Here is an 18,240-nt window from a genome sequence, read left to right on the forward strand (position 1 = left end):
ACGTCAAGAGGTATGAGACCTCTGACAAGTTTCTTAAGCCTGCAAACTAAGGGAGAAAAGCTCAATCGTTGAGCATGTGCTCAGATTGTCTGAGTACTACAATCACTTGAATCGAGTGGGAGTTAATCTTCCAAATGAGATAGTGATGGTTCTCCATAGTCACTGCAACAAGCTATTAGAGCTTCGTGATGAACTATAACATATCAGGGATAGACATGATGATCCTTGAGCAACTCGCGATGTTTGACACCGCGAAAGTAGAAATCAAGTAGGAGCATCAATTGTTGATGGTTAGTAAAACCACTAGTTTCTAGAAGGGCAAGGGAAAGAAGGGATACTTCATGAAATGGCAAATCAGTTGCTGCTCTAGTGAAGAAACCCAAGGTTGAACCCAAACCCGAGACTAAGTGCTTCTGAAATGAGGGGAACGGTCACTGAAGCAGAACAACCCTAGATACTTCGTAGATGAGAAGGCTGGCAAGGTCGACAGAAGTATATTGGATATACATTATATTAATGTGTACTTTACTAGTACTCCTAGTAGCACCAGGGTATTAGATACCGGTTCGGTTGCTAAGTGTTAGTAACTCAAAATAAAAGCTGCGGAATAAACGGAGACTAGCTAAAGGTGAGATGACGATATGTGTTTCCAAGGTTGATGTGGTCAAGCATCGCATGCTCCCTCTACCATCGAGATTGGGGTTAAACCTGAATAATTGTTATTTGGTGTTTGCGTTAAGCATAGACATGATTGGATTATGTTTATCGCAATACGATTATTCATTAAAGGAGAATAATGGTTACTCTGTCTATTTGAATAATACCTTCAATGGTCTTGCACCTAAAATGAATGGTTTATTGAATCTCGATCGTAGTGATACACATGTTCATGCCAAAAGATATAAGATAGTAATGATAGTACCACATACTTGTGGCACTGCCACTTGAGTCATATTGGTATAAAACGCATGAAGAAGCTCCATGTTGATGGATCTTTGGACTCACTCGTTTTTGAAAAGATTGAGACATGCGAACCATGTCTATTAGTATATATGCATGAAGAAAGTCCATACAGATGGATCATTTGGACTCACTTGATTTTGAATCACTTGAGACATGCAAATCATACCACATGGGCAAGATGACTGAAAGGCCTCGTTTTCAGTAAGATGGAACAAGAGAGCAACTTGTTGGAAGTAATACATTTGACGTGTGCAGTCCAATGAGTGCTGAGGCACGTAGTGGATATCGTTATGTTCTTACTTCACAGATGATTTGAGTAGATGCTGAGAATATTTACTTGATGAAACACAAGTCTGAATTATTGAAAGGTTCAAGTAATTTCAGAGTGAAGTTGAAGATCGTCGTGACAAGAGGATAAAATGTCTGTGATATGATCATAGAGATGAATATCTGAGTTACGAGTTTGGCACACAATTAAGAAATTGTGGAAATTGTTTCACGACTAATACCGCCTGGAACACCATATTGTGATGGTGTGTTCGAACATCATAACTGCACCCTATTGGATATGGTGCATACCATGATGTCTCTTATCGAATTACAACTATCATTTATGAGTTAGGCATTAGAGACAACCGCATTCGCTTTAAATAGGGAACCACGCAATTCCATTGAGATGACACCGTATGAACTATGGTTTAAAGAAACCTAAGTTGTCGTCTCTTAAAAGTTTGGGGCTGCGACACTTACGTGAAAAGTTTCAGGCTGATAAGCTCGAACCCAAAGCGGATAAATGCATCTTCATAGAATACCCAAAACAGTTGGGTATACCTCCTATTTTAGATCTGGAAGCAAAAGTGATTGTTTCTAGAAACGGGTCCTTTCTCGAGGAAAAGTTTCTCTCGAAAGAATTGAGTGGGAGGATGGTGGAGACTTGATGAGGTCATTTAACCGTCACTTCCACTAATGTGTAGCAGGGCACAGGAAGTTGTTCCTGTGGCACCTACACCAATTGAAGTGGACGCTTATGATAGTGATCATGAAACTTCATATCAAGTCACTACCAAACCTCATAGGATGACAAGGATGCGTACTACTTCAGAGTGGTACGTAATCCTGTCTTGGAAGTCATGTTGCTAGACAACAATGAACCTACGAGCTATGGAGAAGTGATGGTGGGCCTGGATTCCGACGAATGGCTTGAGGCCATAAAATCCGAGAGGATCCATGTATGAAAACAAAGTATAGACTTTGAAAGAACTACTTGATGGTCGTAAGGCTGTTGGGTACAGATGGATTTTAAAGGGAAGACAGACAATGATGGTAAGTGTCACCATTAAGAAAGCTCGACTTGTCGTTAAGATGTTTTCCGGCAAGTTCAAGGAGTTGACTGCGATGAGACTTTCTCACTCGTAGCGATGCTAAGAGTCTGTTAGAATTATATTAGCAGTTACTGCATTATTTATGAAATCTTGCAGATAGGATGTCAAAACATTGTTTCCTCGACGATTTTCTTGAGGAAAGGTTGTATGTGATACAACCAGAAGGTTTTGTCAATCCTGAAAGATGCTAACAAGTATGCAAAGCTCCAGCAATCCTTCTAAGGATTGGAGTAAGCATCTCGGAGTTGGAATGAACGCTTTGATGAGATGATCAAAGATTTTGGGTTTATACAAGGTTCATGAGAAACTTGTATTTCCAAAGAAGTGAGTGGGAGCACTATAGAATTTTTGATGAGTATATGTTGTTAACATATTGTTGATCAGAAATGATGTAGAATTTCTGGAAAGCATCCAGGGTTATTTGAAAAGTGTTTTTAATGGAAAACCTGGATTAAGCTACTTGAACATTGAGCATCAAGATCTATAAGGATAGATCAAAAATGCTTAATAGTACTTTCAAATGAATACATACCGTGACAAGATTTTGAAGGAGTTCAAAAATAGATCAGCAAAGAAGGAGTTCTTGGCTGTGTTACAAGGTGTGAGTATTGAGTAAGACTCAAGACCTGACCACGGCAGAAGAGAGAGAAAGGACGAAGGTCGTCCCCTATGCTTTAGACGTAGGCTCTACAGTATGCTATGCTGTGTACCGCACCTGAAGTGTGCCTTGCCATGAGTTAGTCAAGGGGTACAATAGTGATCCGGGAATGGATCACATGACAGCGGTCGAACTTATCCTTAGTATTTAGTGGACTAAGGAATTTTATCGATTATGGAGGTGGTAAAACAGTTCGTCGTAAAGGGTTACGTCGATGCAAACTTTGACACTAATCCGGATGACTCTGAGTAGTAAACCGGATTCGTATAGTAGAGCAGTTATTTGGAATAGCTCCAAGTAGCGCGTGGTAGCTACATCTACAAGATGACATAGAGATTTGTAAAGCACACACGGATCTGAATGTTGCAGACCCGTTGACTAAAACCTCTCTCGTAAGCATAACATGATCAAACCCTAGAACTCATTGAGTGTTAATCACATGGTGATGTGGACTAGATTATTGACTCTAGTGAACTTTGAGTGTTAATCACATGGTGATGTGAACTAGATTATTGACTCTAGTGCAAGTGGGAGACTGTTGGAAATATGCCCTAGAGGCAATAATAAAATGGTTATTATTGTATTTCCTTGTTCATGATAATTGTCTGTTGTTCATGCTATAATTGTATTAACTGGAAACCGTAATACATGTGTGAATACATAGACCACAACATGTCCCTAGTAAGCCTCTAGTTGACTAGCTCGTTGATCAATAGATGGTTATGGTTTCCTGACCATGGACATTGGATGTCATTGATAATGGGATCACATCATTAGGAGAATGATGTGATGGACAAGACCCAATCCTAAGCATAGCACAAGATCGTGTAGTTCGTTTGCTAGAGCTTTTTTAATGTCAAGTATCATTTCCTTAGACCATGAGATTGTGCAACTCCCGGATACCGTAGGAATGCTTTGGGTGTACCAAACGTCACAACGTAACTGGGTGGCTATAAAGGTGCACTACAGGTATCTCCGAAAGTGTCTGTTGGGTTGGCACGAATCGAGACTGGGATTTGTCACTCCGTATGACGGAGAGGTATCTCTGGGCCCACTCGGTAATGCATCATCATAATGAGCTCAATGTGACCAAGTGTTTGGTCACGGGATCATGCATTACGGTACGAGTAAAGTGACTTGCTGGTAACGAGATTGAACAAGGTATTGGGATACCGACGATCGAATCTCGGGCAAGTAACGTACCGATTAACAAAGGGAATTGTATACGGGATTGATTGAATCCTCGACATCGTGGAACATGTGGGAGCCAACATGGGTATCCAGATCCCGCTGTTGGTTATTGACCGGAGAGTCGTCTCGGTCATGTCTGCATGTCTCCCGAACCCGTAGGGTCTACACACTTAAGGTTCGGTGACGCTAGGGTTGTAGAGATATTAGTATGCGGAAATACGAAAGTCGTTCGGAGTCCCGGATGAGATCCCGGAAGTCACGAGGAGTTCCGGAATGGTCCGGAGGTAAAGATTTATATATGGGAAGTCCTATTTTGGCCACCGAAAAATGTTCGGGATTTTTCGGTATTGTACCGGGAAGGTTCTAGAAGGTTCCGAAGTGGGGCCCACCTGCATGGGGGGACCCACATGAACGTGGGTAGTGGGGGCAAGGCCCCACACCCCTGGTCAAGGCGCACCAAGATCCCACCTTAGAAGGAATAAGATCATATCCCGAAGGGATAAGATCAAGATCCCTAAAAAAAAGGGGATAACAATCGGTGGGGAAGGGAAATGATGGGATTTCTTTCCCCCCACCTTTGCCAACGCCCCAATGGACTTGGAGGGCAAGAAACCAGCCCCCTCCACCCCTATATATAGTGGGGAGGCGCATGGGAGCAGCACCCCAAGCCCTGGCGCCTCCCTCCCTCCCATGACACCTCTTCCTTCCCGCTTGCGCTTGGCGAAGCCCTGCCGAGATCCCGCTACTTCCACCACCACGCCGTCGTGCTGCTGGATCTCCATCAACTTCTCCTCCCCCTTGCTGGATCAAGCAGGAGGAGACGTCCCCGCTCCGTACGTGTGTTGAACGCGGAGGTGCCGTCCGTTCGGCGCTAGGATCATCGGTGATTTGGATCACGACGAGTACGACTCCATCAACCCCGTTCTCTTGAACGCTTCCGCTCGCGATCTACAAGGATATGTAGATGCACTCCTCCCCTCTCGTTGCTAGCATCTCCTAGATTGATCTTGGTGACACGTAGGAAAATTTTGAATTTCTGTTACGTTCCCCAACAGAAAGCACTACACAAGCCAGAATGTGCTGGCCGCTGTTGACTTCGATCTGAAGTTCACATATGTGATGGCTGGCTGGGAAGGAGTAGCACATGATGCGAACATTCTCTCTGACAACATGAGTCATTCTGATGGCATCAACATCCCCAATGGCAAGTTCTACGTACGAGATGCTGGCTATGCATGTCGGCCAGGTGTTCTTCCACCCTCCAGGAAAATCAGGTACCATCTGAACGAGTTCGCTGATAGGAACTATCCTAGGATTCTACGGGAGCTGTTTAATCTCAGACATTTCAGTCTCAGAGTTACTGTTGAGAGGACATTTGGAGTTCTGAAGAACAAGTTTAAGATCCTAAATCAGAAGCCATTCCACACTTTTCCCACCCAGGTTAAGCTTGTGCTTGCCTGTGCATTCTGCATAACTGGATCCTGCAATGGGGTTGTGATGAACCGGTGCCTGAGGAGGAAAGCTGTGACGCCTGACAATGTTGTCAGATACGACCATGATGTAGAGGCATTTAACAACGAAGGCTGAAAGAACAAAATGATGAAGTGGGCACATGTAATATGGGATAACAGAGGTCAGATAAGAATCTGAAGAAGAAGAAGAGCAAGAGCAGCAATAGATGAGGACAAGAAGAAGAAGCCGAAGAAAAAGAAACAACGGCAACAGAGGAAGATGATGGATAGCACAGATGAACTTTCCCCCATTCAGCCATATGGCTCTTAATAATTTGTACTGCCATTTGATAGTAGTTAGGATTAACTGTCATTTACTTCCTAGCAAGGACTGAATGTTCAGATCATGTGTGGTAAAATCGTCACTACTGAGAAGTGGTGACAATAACTTATGCAGATTGCAACCAAACAACGTGTCATATGTGCGCCTATTGCAACACAGCCAACTAAACGGCCGGTAAAAATTAATTACCCATGCTGCTAGCCTAATGCGAGTAATCAAACCACGTGCATATGCTGATTTTTGAGCTGTTTTTTCTCAGCTAGGCCCATCGCCATCGGAGAAACGCATGCAATGTAGGTAAAAGTTGGTACAGCAACCAAACACGCCCCTGTTGCTTCACTCAAGAAAACCAAAAGGCAGCTTCAGCTGTGCCGGCCGGCCGTCTCGCCCCTGACGGAGATGGCGAGGGGCGCAACCACCATGGAGGTCCGCGACGACGGCGTCGCCGTCATCACCATCTCCAACCCGCCCGTCAACGCCCTCTCCTTTGACGGTATATCTCCATTCCTCCCGACCGTTTCCCCCCGGATTTGGCCTCGATTCCGCGCGGTTTCTGGAAGATCCGCGTGGGATTCCGCGCGGTTTCTGGAAGATAGCGGCCCCGGCTCGTCTGCTGGAGCGCGCAGCGTGCTGTTTACTGACGCAATTTTGTTGCCCATTGGGGAATTCTTCGGTTTTCTCCCAAGATCATGGAATTTCCTAAATTGATCTGCTCACCACGTTTCAGTAGCCCCCACATATGCAGAACAACGATCGGCCATGACTGCGGCAACGGAGTGGCTCTGCCTGCTGCCTGCTAAAGATTACCGAATAACATTGCTCCACCCACCTGTAGAACTGTATGCTGTAGTTGCCTCTAGAGTCTAGAGGTCCCCCCATTTCTTCGTGCCTATATCCTGACATTGTGTCATGCAAGCAAGAAACAACGTGTGTTGCTACCGACTAAAAAAGGTTCATTATGTTTATGAAACTAATTAATGTATTGAATTGAAGTGCTGCTGAGAGCAATCGAGATAGCAGCACTGTTCCGTGTGCCATGTTTATTAACCGACAAACTGACGATCCATCAATGTTCAGTCATTTTCCGCACGTAGGCGAATTCTGTGGACTAGTAATGTGGGCATGATAGGTCTCTCTTTTCTGTTCTGCAGTCATAGCTAGCTTGCAGAGAAACTATGAAGAAGCTCTAAGAAGGAATGATGTCAAGGCCATCGTTCTCACTGGTATTTAACAAAATCACCTTGTCAGGCATGAGGCATCCTATGCAAGTGCGGTATTTCTAGTGTTTTACACTTTGTGCAGGGGCCAAAGGGAGGTTTTCAGGTGGATTTGATATAAATGGATTCGGAAATAAACCAAGTAAGAACAAGGTGGTACATTGAGTATTTTGTTGCATTGCTCACTTTCATTGCTAAGTCTCTGTATCCCCCACCCACCCAGAAAACGAGAAGCCCGGGTCCTTTTCTATTGATTTTCTGACTGGCGTAGTGGAAGGTAACTTATGAGCCTCTTCGTCTAACCCAAGTTTGTCAACAAGTAGACCTTTTCCTTGCATTTCATCACTAAGTACTAGCTGCTGCCAGATGCTCAGAAGCCGTCAGTGGCTGCTATAGATGGTGTTGCTCTAGGTGGTGGCTTAGAGCTTGCAATGGTATGTTTAGGTTCTATATTTGGGGTTATGCTTAGACCTTTTCGGTTTCTTTGAAGAAGTGTCTATTTGCTCAACACTGTACTTTCTTCTTATGCAGGTTTGCCATGCTCGCGTTTCTACACCGTCAGCTCAATTAGGACTACCTGAACTTCAGCTTGGTATCATTCCTGGAATGGGAGGTACTCTCAAGTCTCAGCATGGTCTTGCATGTGATATTATATTCTCATACTTCCCTGTGTGTACTTCTTACCTTTGGTCTAAACATGAGTACATTGTGCGCTGCACCTGTCTCCTTTGGAAAGAGGCTACCGTGTTCTTGTTCATATTTCCATTTTACTTATGGGATACAAAGGAAGCAAAAGAAGAATGGTAGATCCATATGCCGTAGGATGGAAGAGATTCAACCCCATAAGCAATTGCTCTATGCAGGACACAGTAGATGTTGAATTATGACTTCTCGAACTAATTAGGCCTCCTCAGGCCTGGGGCATTTCATTCAATAAACATAATCCACAGTATACATATGAAAGAAACTAGGAAGAAAGGGAACTTGGTGTACTCTGTTAAAAAACACTCTTTTGTTTATCCGTCTGCTGTATCATACAGCTAACCATGATACATAATCATTTTAAAGGAAAGGTATCTATAAAAAATGTTCCACAGCAAGTTCAAGAGACGGCTCCTTGGATGTTGATTTCTCTGCTAAATTCACAGGCTGCTCAAATTTTCTTTTTTTGTTTTATGTTGATTGAAAGGTCTTCACCTGCTGCAGGAACACAACGATTGCCCCGCCTTGTTGGCCTGAAAAAAGCTCTTGAGATGATGTTGGTATGGCTGATTTGTACATTAAAAGATGCAATGCATGCACAGTTGTTTTCCTCGTGTTGAACATGCAAGAAAATTATGAGAGTGTTGTGTGTTGACCATGAGTACTTGTGTCTTTTCTTAATAGATGTCAAAGTCTATAAAAGGAGTAGAGGCTCACAAATTCGGTTTGGTTGATGCCATAGTTTCAGCTGATAAGCTGATCAGCACTGCCTGTTCTTGTGCTCTGGAAATCCACGAACACAAAAGGCCATGGTTAAAGAGTCTCCTGAGAACGGATAGACTTACAGATATTGTGGAAGCAAAGAAAATTCTCAAATTTGCGAGAGTTCAAGCCCTAAAACAGGCTGCTAATCTTCAACATCCATTAGTTTGCATTGATGTTATTGAAGAAGGAATTCTTTTTGGCCCTCGTGCCGCCCTCATGAAGGTAATCACTTGGTAGTTCTATATTGTGGAGCATCTACCATAAGCCCTTAGTGGTTCTTAGTGCTGTTCAATATTCTATTTTGACAATTGACAGGAAGTGCTTTCTGGAAAAATGCTTGAGCAGTCTCAAACAAGCAAAAGCTTAAGGCATTTTTTTTTCGCCCAACGTGCGACTTCAAAGGTTGGTAGAACTGAAAGGTTAAAGCTTTTGAAATGTTTGTTCTCATACTTGGTTTTGTCCAGCCTCAGTAGTTAGTGTTATTTAGTTATCGGCTTCTAGTAAAACCAAAGCACAATGATCCTACTTGTATCTCTTTCAGTCTAATTAGTTGAAGGTCATCATGCTATAAAGTGCAGTACATATATTTATTCATTTTATAAGGTGAAACTTACGCTCTGAATGTAACGGGTGCAAAAAGTTCCGGATGTTTGTATTTTGGTTTTCCTTTATTACAAGTAAGCTCCTTTTGAATCTACTGATAAAAGATGTTCATAAGGTCGGTATAGGACCATTAGTATTAAATGGAAACTAAGTTTTTCTTGGAAGTGACAGGTTTACCATGATGTATGCTTTCATTTATCTGACTGTCTCATGTTCTAATAGATACCAAATATTACCAACTTGGGTTTGACACCACGGAGAATACTAAAGGCAGCTAATGTTGGTGGAGGTCTAATGGGATCCGGAATTGCAACTGCGTTCATACTGAGTGACATTGTGGTAGTCTTGAAAGAAGTAAATGAGAAGTTCTTGAATACTGGCATTAACAGAATTAAAGGTGAGTTCTTTTTACCTTGGAAACTTCTATTGAGATTGTCTTTGAAGTTTTCATATATTCTTTCTTTTCTGTTCAGCCAATTTGCAGAGTTTTGTCAAAAAGGGACGAATGACCCAAGAAGATTATGAAAAGAAACTTTCTCTGCTGTCCGGTGTTCTTGACTACGAGCAATTTAGAGATGCAGATGTGGTCATTGAGGTAGATCCAGTTTCTTGATAAATACTCCCTCCGTAACAAAATGTAAGACGTTTTTTATGCCCTATGCAAAACCAGAAAACGTCTTGCATTTTAGTACAGAGGGAGTACTTCTTTCTCTGATCTTGTTCTACAGGAAATATCACTGAATACTGATCTAGTGACTGTTTCATCTTGCTCCTCAATAATAATCTATATAGACGCATACAACTGGTGATATTCAAGGCACCTCCTTCACTTTGATGCCTAAGAAAATCGTACTAGAATTCTAAATAGGAAAATCGACTATTAGGCCCCACAATAATCTAAAATGTAAACATCCTACAAACTCCTATTATAAACTCAGAGAAAAGAAGAAGGAGCTATACCGCTTATTTTGCTATGGACAAGTTATGATGGTCGAGATTATCGTATATAGATAGTGGTGATATTTGAAATATAAAATTGTAGAGTAACATGCAGCTGCACTGGGCAAGTAAAATCTCGCTGGTTTGTGTTAACTTCCAGCATAGTTATAAAATCAGAAACGGTATCAGGATATTCGCTTTACAACATTTTTTCCTCTTTGATAAACAAAAATATTCACTTAACTTAGGCCAAATAGGCAATGATTGTGATGGAAAATTAATGTAAGTCTTGGAAGATTGTGGAAGCAAGAAATATTTTCTTATTTCAATTACTACCATTTGAACAAACCATAGTGGGAGTCCTCTCTCCCCCGACCTCTCTCTCCCCCGACCTCTCTCTCCCGGCCTCTCTCTCCCGACCTCTCTCCCCCGAGGCGGCGACGCCGCGTCGCCCCCGGGGAGTCCCCGTCCACACCGCCCTCAGCCCTCTCCCTCCATCGCCTCCCACTACCGCCGCCGTCGCTGAGGACGCCGCGGGGCGAAGCCCCTGTGGTGAGGCGGCTGCGGCGGCGCAGTCCTCGGCCGGCGGTAACGCGTGGGTGCAGTGGCGTCCATCTCCCTCCTCCAACGGCAGTGCGCAGCAGGTTGGCGGTGGCCAGGAGATCTCCGGCGGCCGTTGGCGGATGAGATTTTGGCTGCGATGAGATCTGATCTGGGCCCAGGGGGTTTAGATCGAGATCCACTGCGGCTGCGCCTCGTCTCGACAACGGCAAGAGGAGATCCCCCCTGGGTAATCTTCGCGGCACGAGGACGTCCGGGTCTCTTGGCCCGGGCATGGTGGTGGTGGCTGCCTTCTCCACCGAAGGCGGTTGGCCAGGCTGGTAGTGATGGATCTTGGATCCCACTATTAGCACCGGCGGTGAGTTGGGGAGACATAGTCGCCGGTGAAAACCGAGCCGACTCCGGTCATGGCCGGCGATGGCGGCGTCTACGTCGTTACCTTGATGAAGGCATCGTCAAGCAACTATCGTCAACCTGCTCGTGCCGCTCCAGGAGAAATCCTAAGATCACCGGATCGGACGATGGCGGCGCTGCGGTGTCGTGTTCCCTATTGGGGGCATCGTTTGTGGAGCGGCGCCGGATGGAAGAGGCGTGAGGTGGTGTGGCGTGCCTTCTCTCGCGTCGACGACGGCGGGTCTCGGCGGCATGGAGCAGCGGGGTCTTGCCGGTGGGCGTGTGATGATGGACAAGCGCAGGATGGTGGCGTTATCTGACGTCGTGGTGGCATTGACGGCAGCTAGACCGGGCAAGGTAGATGCAGCAGTACAACACTGAAGATGGATTGGTGGCAGGTGGCTGCGGCGGCCTCATACCAGGCAGGCGTCCTGGTTGAGGAGTGCGTCGGACTGGTGGGTGCCCCATACCCGGCAAGAGTCCTGGTTGGGACCTCAGGTCTTAGATGTTAGGTTTGGCTGCAAGGTCTGTTTGGTATTAGGCCCAGACTATCAGCATCCCTTCATCAACTGGATAGGAGTAGCGACAGATGTTGCCTAGACGGTGGCTTTAGTCTTACTGTTGTATGACTTTGTAAGGTCTTGTGTGAATAATTAATAAAGTGGCTGCATGCATCGTCCAGATGCAGAGGCCGGGGGTCCTCCTCCTTTTCTAAAAAAAATTACTACCATTCTATCAAACATTTGCTTATGTATAATCATTTATTATGTTCACCACAGCTTTTGAGTCAAGCAGTCTAACTCGCACTAATGTATATGCTTAGATGAAGGAGAGCACATAATGATCCTGACAGCTACTTGATAAAATCTTGCAGGCCGTTATTGAGGATCTATTGCTGAAGCAGAAAATATTCTCTGATCTTGAAAGGAGCTGTCACTCTAATTGTATATTTGCCACAAATACTTCAACCATAGACTTGCGGTTAATTGGCCAACAAACAGCTTGTCAAGATCGAATTGTTGGTGCCCACTTCTTCAGGTAGAGTCCATTGTGCACTTAATATTCTATTTCCCATCTTTCTCAACTCAAGTATCTAACTGTAGTATACTTGCAGTCCAGCTCATGTCATGCCACTGTTGGAAATAGTTCGTACTCAGCAGACTTCCTCACAAGTTATTGTGGACTTGCTAGATGTGGCAAAGAAGATACGGAAAACACCAATTGTTGTTGGGAGCTGCACTGGGTTTGCTGTCAATAGGATGTTTTTTCCTTACGGCCAGGCGGCTGGTTTGCTCGTTGATTATGGTTTGGATATATATCACATAGATCACGTGATAGCAAATTTTGGAATGCCGACGGGACCTTTTCGGTAAGGATATATCGGATATTGTGAGCTGCACTGAATTGGCCAGTTCCCTTACATACTGGAGCAGTTAGGCTACGACTTCTAGTGAATTACTGCAGAACATTAAGATCAAGATTTTACCCTTGTTTTCTCATTTCTGATATCATAGGAACCAACTATTGTTCAACGCTTTGACAAAGCATTATGGTTCAGTGTTGAACTTAGATGAATAATAGCTCATTTAGATGTAAGCTTACACTGCTAGTGTTTCATCCCGGTCCTCTGCCATATGGTCCTTTTTTTTTACTTCTTCCCCTAGTCAAATACTCTATAGTTAATATATTTATGTTAAGTTAGATAGAATTTGGTTGCTGGAATTTTGTATCTGTTAAGTTAATAAATCAGAGTAGCTGCTTCCTTTTGTTTTTTATTGGTTTCCAGTAGAGTATTATGGTAGGACCGTACGAGTCTTTTGATGGGAAACATTTTTATGCTGTCGTGTTCCACTTTTGGCTGCTTTATAGAGCTTGTCTGTTGTTTGCTTTGATATTGGTAGAATTAATGTTTTTTATTATCATAGTAGCGCCTTAACGTAGTTCCCGTGCAATCTAGTTCAGAATAATGCAACACCTGTGCACACCTTCATTTTATTGACAGAACATTTTCATGGATGTCTATTTATTTGTCTGACAGTAGTTTCTTTTTTATCTTGTCTGTACAGATTAGCTGATCTTGTAGGTTTTGGCGTTGCCGTTGCCACTGGAAAGCAATATTATAAGAGTTATCCAGAGCGATGTTATAAATCACGTCTTACTGAAATTATGCTCGAGGAGAACAGGACAGGTATCGAAAATATACTTCACTTAATGTTTGGTATCTCATGGTTATTTAGCTTGTGGACTCCTGGACAGGTGAATCTTCTCATAGGGGATTTTATCTTTATAATGATAAGCGACAAGCTTCTCCAGATCCTGATATCAAAAAGTATGTTGAGAAATCAAGAAACATGGCAGGTGTTGCACAAGATCCTAAGGTCATGTTATATCTAACTTAATTATCTACTTCTGGTTTATTAAAGAATGATTTGAAACCCCCCAAAAAATCTTGTTATCGATACATCGCCTGCATGAACACACATCAATCTCACAGATGTATTCGTCTTAGTTTCGCAGGATACCTTTTTCTATCCCTGGCCTGTGTCGTGTCTTCTTTTATGTGTTCATTTTCTTTCCATGGTCTGTAAGATGCAGAAAATTTGGCTATGATATAAACCCAACTTAAATGATTAGTTCAAGTCCAAATTAACTCAGGGCCCTATTCAGTGCACTATAAGCTAGTATATGAGAATTACAAGATGTGAACATTGTACCATATCACAATTAATCAAGTACATATTGTCTGCGTGTGCATCTTTTGTCTATCATCGGTGTACATACCAGCCTGTCGACTCAGTCTTTCATTGGTTTTGCTCAAAGAAATCTGACAGTCGATTTCATTTCCCTCAGCTGATGAAATTAACAGACAAGGACATTGTAGAGATGGTCTTCTTTCCCGTGGTGAATGAGGCCTGCCGAGTGCTGGATGAGGGAATTGCACTGAAAGCATCTGACCTTGATGTAGCATCCATTATGGGAATGGGCTTCCCTTCTTTTAGGTCCAACTGCTTACCCCTGAGCTGATATATATTTATCCTAACTGATATATTTATCTTAACTGATCAGTTCTATGTGATCTCTTTTTACACCAGGGGTGGAGTGATGTTTTGGGCCGACTCTCTCGGTGCGGAATACGTGTACCGCAGACTGGATGCGTGGTCCAAGGATTACGGAGAGTTCTTCAGACCCTGTGAATATCTAGCTGCCAGAGCTAGTCGCGGCACATCCTTGGTAAGATTCTGTTGCATTTTCGTGTCGTTGATGTAGCTTTGGGATCCTGAACGGCGCCTCTTCTCATTCTACTGAATTTTGTGCCCGTGGCATCGCCTGATTGTGCATCCCCTGAAAACTGTTGCAGGCTGCCACCACAGCTGATGGCACCAAATCGCGACTCTAGATCGTGTACCTGGGTGTGCTGCCGTGTCCAGTCGGGATGGAGGAGCTGCAATGTTCCGGATACAATCGTGTGTTAGATGTAATAAAGTGCACGGCAAAAATGCTAGGTTGGTTTTGAGTGTTGGTGGGTGCGGCTTTTTTCCTTCTGCAGCAGCTGCTGTGTGATGTGTTGCCGTGGTCTTACCCACTGTGCAGTAGTTTTCTGCATCGCGGATTCCCCTGGCGCGCTGCTGCGACGTGTCCGCGAAACCTCTATGGGCGTGTTTGGTTACCGTTTGCTACAGTATCTACATCGCATACACTTCTCAATCCAGTCTGGTTGAGCAAAAACAGGCCCTAATACGCCATCTGCAACTTGTTTGAGCAAAAACAGGCCCTAATACGCCATCTGCAACTTGTTTGGTTGCCTGCATCTAATGTCTCTGCATTAGGTAATACGTAAGTGCATTTTGTTTGGTTGCATGCATTGGCTCAAGCGGCACATGAACACGGCATTTGGTTGCATACGACGTACATGTTGTGCTTACCTTGTGTACCCTAGTTGGTGAGCTTACCCACACCTAGCACACCAACGACACATCACATCAATGGCGATGAACTGGGCGAAGATGATGAAGTTCTTCAGCTTCAACCCAAACTGACGATCCACCTTGACACCTCCAACCTTGCCACTGTCAACACTGCTGCCTCCGTGCTGTCGCACCCAGTCGGAGTAAGCTTGTTTTGCTGCTTGTCTAGTCTTGAACCCTCTATAGGTGCTGTTGCTATATGATGCCACTTGTGCACTGGCTTCTTCCCATGAACTATAAACCCCTGGAACCTTACCGATGAACACGGCATACCACTTGCCCTAGCAATGCACAAGAGTAAGAGTTGAAGCAGCAAATCAATGGAGCACACAAGTAGCAAGTAAAGTAGCACACAAACAACAATGGAGCAGAAGAGAAGAAGCATGCATGATCATACAGCACAGCAAATTCTTCCTAGCACTACCTTGGTGTTAACCTACCACCACATCCAAAAAAGGGTGTCGTCCTACCACCGCAAGTTCACCATCAGCGTGAGGGGTTAGTATATACCACCTCATCAAAATATACAGACTATCAAATAGTTTTTGAGCCCTAGCTACACAAAATGTATGTCGTCGTCGTCATCGTCGTCGTCGTCGCTACCGCCATCGCCGTCGGGGATCATGCACGCTCACAGGCAGCACTACTCTAGTAGTAGTGCTTGCCCAGCCAGCTCGTGAGCCACAGCACCCTGTGAGCGTCGGCCATGGCAACGAACCCAACACCCTGGGCCTTGTTGTCAAGCAGGTGGCTGAGAGCTGCCATGAGAGCCTCGTCGCTGAAGCCACCCTGGGTCATGACAGCGCCATACAGGTCAGGGTGGACGTCGAGGGGCTTGCACTCCCTGATGGCTGTTGCCACCTCCTTCACCGCCTCAGTCATGCTGCAAAAGATATTGATCTCCTCCTCCATCAGGCCTCCTCTCTTCCTCTTTCTATCATGGACGGGGTCAAATGGCTTGTCGAAGGGCTTCGCAGCTGGCTTGTCAGGGCCATCAAGGACCTCGACTTCCGGGGTCCCAGGGAAGTCTGGCATGGGAGAACCAAAAGGCTCCCCCGAGCCCATGACATGCTTTCCAGTTGCCATCCCGAAGGAGAAGATGTGCTGCATCTGGCTGTAGTTTTGTATGGGTGTGTTGAGGAACTCGGCGTCTCTTGGGTGGTCCTAAGAATGAAACACAAGTGTTGTTAGTTGCGATTAGGAGTAGACAATGGTGGACAGTATGAAAAGGAAGAGGGCTGTGAGCTAACCGCGGCATGGCCGGCGTAGTGCTCTGCCTCCAGAACTATGGAGCAAGTTGTTCTCATCCCATGAGGCGCCGCTAAGGTCTCTTAGCTTGGACACTTGGATCCATCGACCTCTCCATTTCCTCAGGTGGTTGTACACCTGGGTGGCAGACACCTCCTGCCCACAGAACTCGAACACCTGCTTCGCAACGGTGTTCAAGTGCACCTCCTTGAAGCCCTTGTCAGTCCTAAATCCACTAGAGATGAGCTCACACATCTTGTTCAGCACGAACGTGGACATGGACGGCTGCCACTTCATGTTGTTCGACCTACCATCTTCTTCGCCTTTGCTGCTGCTACCTTGAGTGCAGCGGCAGCAGCAGCAGCAGCAGGAGTTGGCTCAACGAGCACTACTGGCACATAGAGGGAATCAGACGCGAACACCTCTGAATCAGGTGCCATCTCGGACATAGGCTGCGAGTCCTCGACAAACGATGGAGCAAACTGGTTGTCGGACAGGACAAGGGCCTGAGTAAGATCTTGCGTCTGCGTGGTCATGTCCTACAATCGTAGCATGCATTGATGGTAAGCATAGCACACAACATACCGGACAATCCATGAAAGCAGAAGCATACATGTACATGGTTCATCACTATCATACTAAGCACATATGGTTCATCGCTATCATACTAAGCATACCGGACAACCTATGAGCACGAACATACATCTACAACAAACAACATGCTATAAATGGACCACCAATAGGTATAAATCGCAGATCTAAGCACGAATCAACACAAGCACAAGGTTCAACTTCAAACCCTACTACTAATCTAGCCTACCACATGTTTGAACATCTAGCCCTACCATAAATTGCAACCGCAACATAGCAATCAATCGTATCAGCTCACAGATTAGACCACTAATCAACCATGCATCTAGATCAAACCCTAGCTGCAGCTCAGATCTAGCTACAGGGAACAGAGAGAAAGGGGGATTGAACTCACAGAGGCCATGGCTGCAGCTCGAGGACGAGGGGGGACGGTCGTGGAAGATCAACGCCGGCCGGTGAAGGAGCGCTGACGCCGTGGACCGCCAGCCGATGAAGATGCGCTGCTTACCTGCTCGTCGGTGCCGATGCGCGTTGGCGAGAAAGCTCGAACGGAGGAAGAATGGTGGCGGGAGTTGGGGCGGTGAGGGAGGGGGCTAAATAGGGGTGGACTCGGCGGGAGGTGAGCTGAAATCCTCCCGCCGATTTTTCGGCGACGCGGGCGAGCTCGCGCCATCTCCCTGCTCGCACGAGGGGAGAAGCGCGTCGCCGTCCCCTGCCTCGCCCGAGCCAGGCTCGCGAGCTACTGTCGATTCGTGCGTTTCCTCTGGATCTGGCTTGGACATGCTTTAAGTTCCGTGCGATGCGGGCCGCACAGTGAACGCGGGCTACCAAACGGACTCAATCTTTTTCGCACAGGCCAGGCTGGACCATATGCCAGCAACCAAACACGCACTGTGTGTTTTTACAGGCCCAGGGATAGTGCATGCGATCCTTGGCAATTCTGGAAATAAAGTGCCGACCCTGTGTCGTTTCCTTGCGTTGATTTCATATATACCAGCCCTCTGTTGAAGCGCTGTATTTTTGCGACTGCGGAAAACGGAAATGATGTGCTGAAATTTTCACCGGCCGTATGCAGATGCAGAAAATGATGTGCTGGTTCATGTACCGAGAGCAGAGGCGTGCAGCACGTATGCAAACAAAAGCGGAGCCCTCCACGTACCGGACCAGCTGTGGTTCCAACGTCGACGTGTCCAAGAGGCGTTTATCCCCTTGAGCAAAGCAAACCTAGGAACTTCCCGGTCCGTAGCTACTGAGGCGTGAATTTGTGC

The 18,240-nt window shown here is 45.4% G+C and overlaps 2 protein-coding genes across 2 annotated transcripts; both read left to right on the plus strand.

Moving 5' to 3' along the window:
• The first annotated feature begins 5,364 nt into the window (after positions 1-5,364).
• LOC141031105 (uncharacterized) lies at positions 5,365-5,781 on the plus strand. The gene has a single exon (XM_073506196.1). The coding sequence runs from the start codon at positions 5,365-5,367 to the stop codon at positions 5,779-5,781; it is 417 nt and encodes a 138-aa protein (XP_073362297.1).
• Positions 5,782-6,275: 494 nt separating this feature from the next.
• Positions 6,276-14,976, plus strand: LOC109733511 (glyoxysomal fatty acid beta-oxidation multifunctional protein MFP-a). Its single transcript, XM_020292735.4, has 18 exons — positions 6,276-6,481; positions 7,140-7,211; positions 7,291-7,347; positions 7,429-7,482; positions 7,572-7,639; positions 7,737-7,818; positions 8,412-8,467; positions 8,592-8,894; positions 8,988-9,074; positions 9,498-9,672; positions 9,749-9,870; positions 12,043-12,206; positions 12,283-12,537; positions 13,235-13,356; positions 13,425-13,546; positions 14,019-14,167; positions 14,261-14,399; positions 14,527-14,976. The coding sequence occupies exons 1-18, from the start codon at positions 6,388-6,390 to the stop codon at positions 14,563-14,565; spliced, it is 2,160 nt and encodes a 719-aa protein (XP_020148324.1). The 5' UTR covers positions 6,276-6,387; the 3' UTR covers positions 14,566-14,976.
• Positions 14,977-18,240: the final 3,264 nt, after the last annotated feature.

Source organism: Aegilops tauschii, chromosome 1 (genome assembly GCF_002575655.3).
Source record: "Aegilops tauschii subsp. strangulata cultivar AL8/78 chromosome 1, Aet v6.0, whole genome shotgun sequence".
NCBI classification, from domain to species: Eukaryota; Viridiplantae; Streptophyta; class Magnoliopsida; order Poales; family Poaceae; genus Aegilops; species Aegilops tauschii.